This window comes from Dreissena polymorpha, chromosome 10 (assembly GCF_020536995.1).
Source record: "Dreissena polymorpha isolate Duluth1 chromosome 10, UMN_Dpol_1.0, whole genome shotgun sequence".
Classification (NCBI taxonomy): Eukaryota; Metazoa; Mollusca; class Bivalvia; order Myida; family Dreissenidae; genus Dreissena; species Dreissena polymorpha.
In genome coordinates this window covers 35688943-35701477 of record NC_068364.1, presented here as the reverse complement: position 1 = coordinate 35701477, position 12535 = coordinate 35688943, and the positions used below count along the sequence as shown (strand labels likewise).

Below are 12535 nucleotides of genomic sequence, written 5' to 3'. Positions count from 1 at the left end.
ATCGATTCCGCTTAGAATGGCCTTTAAGAAAAGGTATGGTTATGGGGGTCTCTATGTGCAAAATGTTGCATTTATTTTCGCTCAAAGTTGTCGCATTTTCATTGAATTATAGAGGGAAATAATTTAGTGTATTATGACCTAAACGCAAAACCAGGCCTAGTCACAAAGGAGCTGTATTTACAGCAAATCATCATTTTTTTAGTGGGATATGACGCGTTTTGGCAAATTTCACGGAATAAATGCGTTTGTTTCACGAATTTAAGGAGCATCGTGAGTTTTTAAGAAGAAAATACGTTTTCAGAGGAAAATAAGAAAAAAAAACGTAAAAAAAACTCGTCTTGAGCATCTCAAATCGCAACAATTTGTGCTGAAAGAGCTCATGAACACGTTTTAATAGTTGTTTACTTCTTTTTCTACATAGCTTGTAACAATATTCCAGTATTTTGACCGATTGTAATTATTTAGGGTAATCGTTTTACGCCTGAACGCCCGTTATAAATCAAAGCTCCGAACGCGAAAGCCACATGGCTTATCAGGCGTTATAATAAAATGCATTTTCAAGCATTTCTACGTGAAAGATCGGTCTGAAAATTGGCATGCACATAGAAAATAGGTTTATAATTATCGAGAAGTGCTTATTTTTCGCGATGTTAACAGTAAACGTTGTCTTATAGGTTACAATACACTAAATGATCACTTCTTGTAGGACTGTACTCTCTAAAAAAATATCATAGTTGACAGGAAGGCATGTTTTACACTTTTTACCATTATTCGGGTGTTATCTTGCGGTGATAATGGTAGGGCATGAATATGTGTTCACTACTGAATCCCTGAAATATGATACACGTGAAGACTATCGTAAACCATTGCACTAGAAAAGGTTACATTCCACTAAGAAACGGCCAAAAAAAATAGTTGCAAAAACAGTCGATTTTGATTTGTGTCAAGTTCTTTCTTGCATTGTACATGACATCTTTTTTATTGCATAAATCGATTCCGCTTAGAATGGCCTTTAAGAAAAGGTATGGTTATGGGGGTCTCTATGTGCAAAATGTTGCATTTATTTTCGCTCAAAGTTGTCGCATTTACATTGAATTATAGAGGGCAATTATTTAGTGTGTTATGACCTATTAAAGAAAGAAAATAAGTAACCCTCAACTGAGCTTGAACCACTGACCCCTGGAGTAAAAATCTTACACTGGGACCACTCGGTCATCCGTGCTCATACAATTAGAAGCGTATTTTATACTTTATATAAGCAATGCTCGTTTATTTATATCATTATATTCAAGGGAATTGTGTAAAACATATATATATATATATATATATATATATATATATGTACATATAGTTGATACAAACTAAGAGTGATTGATACTATTATGAAGCATTAATTAAGGATTAATAATCTAAAATTGTGTGATATATATAGGATCTGGCACGAGTTGTCATATTATACCATATTTTATTAAACGAGTTTTGGAATTTTGTTAGTAAGCGAGCCTTTGGCGAGCTTACTAACGAATTTCCTGGACCAGTTTAATAAAATATTGTATGATATGACAACGAGTGTCAGATCTTTTTTATCACATGCCTTTTAAGGGGCAAATTAAATAAATACGCAAATATAATGATAAATACCAAATTTTGTTTACATTTCGTGACGTTATTTGACGTGGCAACGTCATTTCAGAAAAATAACAAAATACGATTGGTCAAAAAACGAAAACTAAGCCAATGAGAACGCTTAAAGATGTGAATTACACATGTGTAATATAAAAAATGTAATGGTTGTATTACATGGGAAACAGGGTATAGCATGTGATAAAAATGCTGTAAGAAACTTAAGCAATAAAACAGTGCCGGCTACACTATTAAATGTTCAGTATTACCAGAGACGTAGCTATCTACGTTTCTGGTATTACTGTTTCCTCACAAATATCATAACTACAATGACAATTTGCGAATCTGAAACCTTTTTTAAGATCTCTTTTATTGTGACAACCGTGTATTCAGATAATAAAAAAGACAACATCTCTATAATATACACTTATTAACCAATGATCATATTATATCCAACATCTATTGCTGAACGTTTTATTGGGGATGCGAGTTGAATTTGAAAAGTGCGAGTTGACCAAAAAACACGTGCGAGATCAAAAAAACGTGCCAGTTGACTACCGTGCGAGTTGAGTTAGGTACGAATTGACCGGCACCCTTCAAAACGGTTGTAACACGCAGTCTGGTTCCCTTGGTAAAAGTAACATTAAATGATGTAATTATTTAAGTTTTCCTTAAATGATAAATCATCAGCTGCTACCAAATATCAGCGAATGAATGTGAATTGACATATCTTTGCTTCAACCAAAATTATACTCAATTTGTTCAAACATGAAGTATGCAAGTAAAGACTATTAACATGTTGAAGTAGAAGAAACACAAATGATAAAAAATATCGTCGCCATCGTGGCGTATTTGAGATGGTGTCCGCGTAGCGACCGAGAGGTCAGGAATAGAAGAAGAGGATATGAACGTTTCCAGCGCCATAGACTTCAATATAATATGATTGCGTGGCACTATATTTTGCGAGCACGCTGGGACATCACCTCCATTCCATGTATAATTTAACTATATACAAATCACCACCAACGCTGTAACTCCTTTACTCTTCAAATTAACGTTACTTAACGTAGAACCTCACAGACATGTACGAGTTACAAATGTCAAATTGACGTCATCGTGACATGAAATTTAATGAAAGAATTCTATTGTCCATTAAAAAAATCTTATAGAATGATTAAGGAGTCATGCAGTAGTTTTTTTAAGTATGTGGAGAGTGACGCTTTTAAGACATAAGTCTTGCCATTTATCTAAAGATGATTGTTAACAGATAATCGTTTATTTTAATGTCATTAAATGAATTTACTAACACAACTATACTATTTGGAATAGTGTTTATTAATTGTACAAACAAGCAAAAAAGATAGAATAAAAAATGTGCCTGCCCTTAAGTTAGAACCTGGGGCCACTAGAACAAACTACCATTACAAAACGCAGGCTTTGGATGGTTGTTTGTCCATAAAACACTTGTGTGCTTAATTATAAATGCAAATGAAAAGAATAACAAATGTTTTTTTTAACGATTTTTCCGATTTCGATTGATGACTATCAATAAAAGAACAAATATTCTTAACATTTGTCTTAGTCGGGAGTGTTATTTTGGTTGTTTGAATGTAATGCATATACTAGTAGTTGTTTTTGAATCCATGACGTATCTTTTACAATTGTCTTTTAGCTATGTTAAAAAGTCCATTTAAATAATATATAATAGCATGCATGCAATAAAAGGTAAAAGCATAAGTACACATATAAACATTATGCAAGTGTGATTCGCCGAGAATCAGTCAAGCGTGTAATTCAAGTTTATGATGTTCTTCCGCGCAAATGGCTGCATTATGTGAGGACCCTGAGTGTGTCCCAGCACTCCTACCTTATTTATTTAATAGACACACACAAGTTGAAAAGAATTGTTAAATTACACTAGCTTACATGGCCCGTGAAAACTTCTGGTTCAGTTTGTACTATTATGAGCATGGCCTGTTAAATTATACGTGGAATGGATTGGTAGCTGGAGCATGCATATTTGGCATATGGACACGTCTGGTAACTTTTTGCAAACTAGTATGTCATGGTGATCATACTGATTTGAATGAGGGTTAGCATATTACATGAGCCCTAAAAAAGTGTTTGCTTCTTTGTTTAGTTGTTTTATTGCCGTTTTCAAAAGTATTTCATTCATATCATGGACTGTTAACAAACTCAACACTTTTTCCTGGGCTAGCTGATGTACCAGTACTACGGTACATAAGAATTTATAAATGTGCATTGTATTATATGCACATTAATACATGTGCTTTTTTATATGCACACTAATAAATGTGCATTTTATTATATGCACACTATCGGGCTCAAATAAACATGAGATAAAACGCACAGTTGCAAACCCAAATACTTTATTGGAGATTATTAAAGGTACTTTACGCAATAAAACAAGCAGAAATGCCTCATTTACATAAATACAAAAACACGCAAACTCGAAGAAAAAAAAACAAGATCATCTTGACACATTCGATAGGGAATTACATAACACAAATATCATCGACAAAACCATTATTGAATGTAAAATTGTTAAAAGACATTAACCATAAACATCTTGATGGGATAATCATAAGAGCGTGAGTAAAAGACGTAGAACACAATGACAAATAACTAGAAACAAATATTGTGCAAACCTTGAAAAAGGTACAAATGAACAAAGCAATTATCTACTTGTCGTAATTGACATTCAAGTAAGCAAGAGAACACCAATTATTGCAGAATTTTTCTTTATGAAAATCATGTGAAATATGAACAAAAGTACGCCATTTTTCCGAAGTAAAGTGTATATTGAATTATGTGACGGAGATTTTTAAAATGATAGGCAAAGCAGGTAAGCAGATGTGTGCGCATCGGGCACTGTTCATAATAAATTATAAAACCGATTGGACGAGTAAATTAAAATTTATGTTGAATGCTGCTCTACTAAGCAATGATTTATTGTGTCGTAATGTCATGCAAAATTACGTGCGTCACTTTGTCTCTACTGGTTTCAGAGGTTTTTTTTATATGTTCATGTTTAGCTTTTGCTTCTCTTATATTCTAGTCTTTTATATTCTCATGTGCCTCTTCAAGTTTTCAAGGGACCTGTCACCACTCTGGTTACATGGATAACAACACACCTAACAATCTTTAAAGTCTTAATCCCATGGATACATGGATAACCGCACATCTAACACTTTTGTAAGTCTTCCTCCCGTGGATCATGGATAACCACACGCCTAACACTCTTTAAAGTCTTCCTCCCAAAGATACATGGATAACTACACACCTAACACTTTTTAAAGTCTTCCTCCCATGGATCCATGAATAGCCACACACCTCCTGTATGTATCCTCATGCATTTCTTCAAATCATCACTATGGTTAGAAGTACAACCGAGCATGTTTCTTCATGTGTCTCTTCATGCAATCACTCTGAATACATGCATAATCACACTCCTCACACTTGTACGGTCTCTTGCCTGTATGTATCATCATGTGTTTCGTCAACGCACGACTTTGTTTACACGCAAAATCACACTCCTCACACTTATACGGTCTTTCTCCTGTATGTATCTTCATGTGTTTTTTCAACGAACCACTCTCTTTACATGCATAATCACAAATCTTACACGTGTACGGACTCTCTCCTGTATGTATCATCATGTGTCTCTTCAAGTGACCACTGTTTTTACATGCAAAATCACACATTTTACACCTGTATGGTCTCTGTCCTGTATGTATCCTCATGTGTTCCTTCAAGTGACCACTCTGTTTACATAAATAGCAACACTCCTCACACTTAACCGGTGTTTCCCCTATAATGAATCCTCATGTGTTTCTTCAAATCACCACTACGTTTACATTCATAGCCACACTCCTCACACTTGTACGGTCTTTCTCCTGTGTGTATCCTCATGTGTCTCTTCAAATCACCACTACATTTACATTCATAGCAACACTCCTCACACTTATACGGTCTTTCTCCTGTATGTATCCTCATGTGTTTTTTCAAATCTCCACTACGTTTACATGCATAATCACACATCTTACACGTGTACGGACTTTCTCCTGTATGTATCATCATGTGTCTTTTCAAGTGACCACTGTTTTTACAAGCAAAATCACACATTTTACACCTGTATGGTCTCTCTCCTGTATGTATCCTCATGTGTTCCTTCAAGTGACCACTCTGTTTACATAAATAGCCACACTCCTCACACTTGTACGGTCTTTCCCCTGTATGTTTCCTCATGTGTGTCTTCAAGTGATGACTCTGTTTACAACAATAGCCACACTCATCACACGTGTACGGTCTTTCTCCTGTGTGTATCATCATGTGTCTCTTCAAATCATCACTACGATTACATTCATAGCCACACTCCTCACACGTGTACGGTCTTTCTCCTGTGTGTATCATCATGTGTCTTTTCAAATCTCCACTACATTTACATTCATAGCCACACTTCCCACACTTGTACGGTCTTTCTCCTGTATGTATCCTCATGTGTCTCTTCAAATCACCACTACATTTACATTCATAGCCACACTCTTCACACTTATACGGTCTTTCTCCTGTGTGTATCATCATGTGTGTCTTCAAGTGATGACTATGTTTACATTGAAATCCACAAACCTCACACTTGTACGGTCTCTCACCTGTATGTATCCTCATGTGTATCTTCAACACATCACTACGATTACATAAATAGCCACACACTTCACACTTGTAATGTCTTCCTGTGTGTATCCTAATGTGTATCTTCAAGAGACCACTGTTTTTACTGGACACGTTTTTGTCTCTGATGAGGCCAAGTTCTCTGGCGAATTTTTCTCCGTACCAGACCAGCAGTTCCTCTCCTGTAGCAATAGAAATATAAACAAGTTTTTTTTTTAATGTCCCAGAAACAATAAATACCTTAACTAGACCTTGTCACAAATGTGAATTATGCCCCACATTTATTTCTGGAAACGAACATGTGTGTTAATTTTATAACAATAAATTATTAATAATTGTTTATTATCTCAACATATTCTATAGTTTTGATTCCAAGACTGAAATGCAGGACAGGTTTTAAGTCAAGCCATGTTTTTAGTTATATGTGTTTTCTTTTGCTATTTGTAATATTTTTATGTTCTAAATAGAATTGTAGAGAAGAAAGGCAAGGTGTAAAAACAAACAATTCAACCTCAATATGTGAAAAGGGTTTAATGCATGTGTTTTAAGTGTCATCCCTGATAAGCCTGTTCAGACTTCAAAGGCTTATCAGGGACGACACTTTACGCACATGCATTAAATCCTCTTTTCACAGAGCACAGCCCAATTATTTGTTTATGTGTTCACAAATTAAATAGCCTCATATCCAACAAAACATAGTCAGAAGCATTGTTGTGTATGTGAGCACATTTTTTTTCTGGACAGACATTTTTTGTTACATCCCTTATCTCTTCGTTTCCAACTTTTGATGAACAAAAGGGCCAAAGTGGCCCTGGGTCGCTCACCTGAGTAGCATTAATGTTAAGCAAGGGTTGTTAACGATGTGTTGTGGAAAGAAAGGGTTTGTTGTTTCGGCAGATATATACATATATGCGTTATAGGTAGTTTTGTATGTGTGTGTGTGTGTGTGTTTATGTTATTTAAAATAGGCATTTGTTACCCATTGAGACAAAGCTATATTTTGGATAAAAGTAATATTAGGACAGTAATTTAATAATGAACATCAGCAAAAGAAAATGGAAGTTCATTTTTCCACAAATTGTTGTCCAGCTTTGAGATCATAACATAAGCATCTCCGCATCTTTGGATGTTATAGGAGATGACTATGTTCAAACTTCATTTTACAAGAACAGCTTTAGATACTGAAAACTATATTTTTCAATAGATTGAGTGTTTATCAATTAGTGTTTGCATAATTAAATACAATATGTTGAATTGTTATCATATATCAAAGTCGGTTGTAAAGAAGTAAATGAGAATAAGAATATGTACTAGAAATTCAATATTGATCTTTTAAGATACAAAACATCAATTGATCTTTCTTATAGTTACAAGTGTGTGCAAATATAGAAGTAAACACACACAAGACATTAGACAAATTATCATATCAAAACAACTGTCAAACTATTTGCAATTTAAATGCACACAAATCTGTCGCATAAAAACATTAGTTTTGCAAAAACAACTGCCATAACAACTATTCTTTTTAACCAAACAGATTGTTGTGCTTCTTAAAATATGTGAAAAATTGTAGTTTTTTTCACTACCAAATTGTTCACATTTTCGACATAGTGTTTTCGAACAACTGGAATAATTTTCAGACTCACAATGCAATGATATTTCCAATTGAAACAACAATAAAGCCTGTTAAAATCACAAATCGTTCATAATCACACACAAACTACTGACTGACTAAAAACTGTAGGCCTAAAACGTTTCAAGTTGTAATATATCTTATGAATGTTGTTCAACTGACATCAAGACAAAGGTCTTTGATGGGAGAGCCGAGTTAATTGGGGCCAATTTTCAGAAAGTGTTACACATTAAGAAGGCATCAATCCACACTATTGTACTGCAACAATGCACAGGTATAAATGAGTTTTATAGAGAGTAGGAAGTGTATGATTAAGGTCAAATGAGATTCATATGTAACAACTCGTATTGTCTCATTGGTTTTAACACTATGTTGAATTTCTGCAAAATTAATCATCATCATCATCATCATCATCATCATCATCATCACCACAACCACCACCACCATCACCATCATCGTGCACCAACATCCTCACTACAACTAAGTGTTAACATGCTTTTAATATAATCGTATTAAGAAAACTGCCTCTCCCCTGGTGGCCATGTTTTTCAACAAACTGTAACCATTTTCGAACTCAGCCAAACAATCATTAGAACAAATCTTCGGACCATTTTCCATGAAGATTGGAATATAAATGTGACTTTAACAGTGTTAAATAGGTTTTACTATAGCCGTATAAGGAAAACTGCCCCGCCCCCTGGCGGCCATGTTTTTCAACCGACCAGAACTTATTTCAAACTCAGCCTAGCTATCATAAGAACAAATGTTCTGACCAAGTTTCATTAAGATTTGACTATAAATGTGACTCCTAGAGTGTTAACTAGGTTTTACTATAGCCATATTAGGCAAACTGCCCCACCCCCTGGTAGCCATATATTTTAATGGACCAGAACCATTTTCAAACTCAACTGAGCTATCATTGAGACAAATGTTATGACCAAGTTTAATGAAGATTGCACTATAAATGTGACTTCTAGAGTGTTAACAAGGTTTTAGTATAACCATATAAGGAAAACTGCCTCGCCCCCTAGCCGCCATGTTTTTCAATGGGTTGAAACCATTTTCAAACTCAGCCTAGCTATCATAAGAACAAATGTTCTGATCAAGTTTCATGATAGTTGGATAATAAATAAGACTCCTAGAGTGTTAACAAGGTTTTACTATTGCCATATAAACTGCCCCGCACCCTGGCGGCCAAGTTTTTCAACGAACCGGATCCATTTTAGAACTCAGCCGAGATATGATTAGAACAAATGTTCTGACCAAGTGTCATGAAGGTTGGACTACAAATAAGACTTCTAGAGTGTTAACAAGGTTTTACTATAGCCATATTAGGAAAACTGCCCCGCTCACTGGCGGTTGTGTTTTTCAACTGACCAGAACCATTTTCGAACTCAGCTGAGATAATATTGGGACAAATATTCTGACAAAGTTTAATGAAGATTGGACAATAAATGTGACTTCTAGAGTGTTAAGAAGCTTTTTCTTTAATTTGACCTAGTGACCTAGCTTTGGACCTCACGTGATCCAGTTTCGAAATCGACCAACATATCATTGGGGCAAATCTTCTGACAAAGTTTCATGAAGATCAGACAATAAATGTGGCCTCTAGAGTGTTAACAAGCCAAATGTTGACGACGGACAAAAGGTGATCACAAAAGCTCACCATGAGCACTTTGTGCTCAAGTGAGCTAAAAATAAACTTGCATTGATTTGATAAATTTCTACTGCAATTCCAAGCTCATGTCAATTTCTTACATTTTTAGAAAGAGGAAATGTTTTTTGAAGTAGTTTTGACAAAATATGCAATTTTACATCCTCATAAACTAGCGATGTAACACTGGAAGGCACACGGAAAACAGGGATGCTTACAAAAAAATTTACATTTTCTACTTTCAATACTTATGTTTGATGCAAACCTTCTTTTATTGTCATAAAAACCTAGACAACAAATATTTATTATCACAAAAATTAGGCCATGTAATATTCTTTGTTTGCCAAACAAATTTTGTTTTACATAGCTCATAATATGAAAGATATTTCAACATTCAAAACATTATTGGCGATGGAACCAAAAGTGTGAAGGACAGAAAAAACGTGCTCATATCTTGACGTTTAAAAGGTCTGAGGCTGCTGTATGCAAGGTCCTGGAGTGAATCTGCGACAGATCTCAGACGTGAGAAGAAGTTTGAATTATAGCTCCAATGTCCAACGTTTTATTTAATACACAAGGTATTTAATATTGGTGTAACATTGTGCTGTGGGGAAACTCAAGAGAACCCGGAGAAAACCACACTTTTCCTGTATAAGGGACAATCGAGCAAACTCATATGCGCTGGTACAGGGAATTGAACCCGTATTGCCAATGTGAGACTGCTCTAGTCAGACAAAATTTCATTGAATATCACATATATTTAGTCATACAACATGCCTGTATACCTGGTGAAACTGGCTTTAATGTGCAGTAAGAGATGCCTCCTTTGTACTGAAACGCTACAAGGTTCTGTTCTGCCTTCGTCATTGCACAATTCACGTATCTCATCCAGTTAGAGGTGGCCTTGTTCTGGACATCCACAAAGTGGCTTGGATTGCCTTCCTTTAAGGTCTGAATTGCATAGAATCTTACCATCAAAAACAAACAATTACACAAGATGTACACACAAGAAAACATGAAACAAGATATAAGAGCAAAATTCAATTGTTAGACTAGACCAACGAATGCGTTTCTAAATTAAACAGCAGTTGTCATCTTACAATATTTTCAACAGAACAAACAGACTTATTAATTTGTTTCTTTTTTTTTTAAGTTTCATTCATGTAAAATAGTATAGTAAATCACATTGTTGAATTGCACACTAATTTAAATAATAACTGAATCAGTTTCACAAGATGTGTAAAATCTATTCATGCGAGCATGATTTTATAGAACACAAAATAGTGACATCAACTTAAAACACGTCACAGATACAAAGACTCGAGCAACATATTTGGACACGGACGAATAATATTTAATTCGACAGCAGAAACATATTTTTTTTCCAAAATTCAGCCAAAACTGTCGCAGTTGAAATTACTCTTAACAATCATCTACACACTAAGGACAATCAGCTCTTAAAGTCTGAGCAAAATCTGCCATGCACTTAGAGGCATTAAAACTAAAGTTTGGGACTACATATTTCATAGAGAAAAACCAGACAAAGGACCCTTACTCTGCCGAACATTGTGGTAGTTCATTTCATAACAATTATCTTCAGAAAATTAAGATAAATCAACTGTGAAAATCTAAACTAGATCAACCAAGTAATTAAAGATGAGTAAAACAGACAAATTCCATAAGTCTGCCAAAACACGTTGCAGCCAAAGTTCCTTTCGTTGCAATCATCTATTTATTAAGGTCATTCATCTTTGAAAGTTTGAAGAAGATTCACTAAAAAGTTACATAGAAAACAGGGCTTTTAAAACAGACAAATGACCATAATCCTGCCTGAACTCATGTAGTCCTGGAAATTAATTTTTTACAATCATCTAAAAATTAAAGTCATTTAACAGTTTGCGCAAGATCCGTCCATTAAAGCTTTGGGGTGAGCAAACATGCTGAGGGACAGACGGACAAGTAGCATATTTAATGCCTCCCTCACTGTGGTGGCATAACACACATTCAATCCCCATTAGAGACTGCTAGATAGATAATACATTTGTTGAAAATGCAGCTCTTTATTTTCAAGCCTTTTGGACTTTATGAAATAACCCTTGCATTTCAAACTAAACAAGGACTGTTTGTAAAACATGCATGCCCCCCATATGGGCTGTCAGTTGTAGTGGCAGCCATTGTGGGAATACGTGTTTTGTCACTGTGACCTTGACCTTTGACCTAGTGACCTGTAAATCAATAGGGGTCATCCGCCAGTCATTATCAATGTACCTATGAAGTTTCATGATCCTAGGCGTAAGCATTCTTGAGTTATCATCCGGGAACCATTATACTGTTTCGAGTCACTGTGACATTGACCTTTGACCTAGTGACCTGAAAATCAATAGGGGTCATTTGCCAGTCATGATCAATGTACCTATGAAGTTTCATGATCCTAGGCACAAGCATTCTTGAGTTATCATCCGGAAACCATTTTACTATTTCGAGCCACTGTGACCTTGACCTTTGACCTAGTGACCTGAAAATCAATAGGGATCATCTGCCAATCATGATTAATGTACCTATGAAGTTTCATGATCCTAGGCGTAAGCATTCTTGAGTTATCATCCAGAAACCATTTTACTTTTTCGAGTCACTGTGACCTTGACCTTTGACCTAGTGACCTGAAAATAAATAGGGGTCATACGCCATTCATGATTAATGTACCTATGAAGTTTCATGATCCTAGGCGTAAGCATTCTTGAGTTATCATCAAGAAACCATTTTACTTTTTCGAGTCACTGTGACCTTGACCTTTGACCTAGTGACCTGAAAATAAATAGGGGTCATACGCCAGTCATTATCAATGTACCTATGAAGTTTCATGATCCTTGGCGTAAGCATTCTTGAGTCATCATCCTGAAACCATTTTACTGTTTCGAGTCACTGTGACCTTG

At 35.3% G+C, this 12535-nt stretch overlaps 1 protein-coding gene across 8 annotated transcripts in view; it reads right to left on the bottom strand.

The window, feature by feature from the left end:
• Positions 1–3995: 3995 nt before the first annotated feature.
• LOC127848193 (zinc finger protein 418-like) overlaps positions 3996–12535 on the bottom strand; it is a 33401-nt gene continuing 24861 nt past the window's right edge. For 6 of the 8 annotated variants that reach the window (XM_052380504.1, XM_052380505.1, XM_052380503.1 and 3 more), the window contains 2 exons: positions 10388–10553; positions 5213–6497 (listed from right to left, as the gene is read on the bottom strand). In XM_052380504.1, the coding sequence (XP_052236464.1) occupies positions 5440–6497; positions 10388–10553 (1224 nt within the window). In that variant the 3' untranslated portion in view covers positions 5213–5439. Of the gene's footprint in view, positions 6498–10387; positions 10554–12535 lie in introns of all 8 variants that reach the window. The other 2 variants (XM_052380509.1, XM_052380508.1) reach the window with 2 other exon arrangements.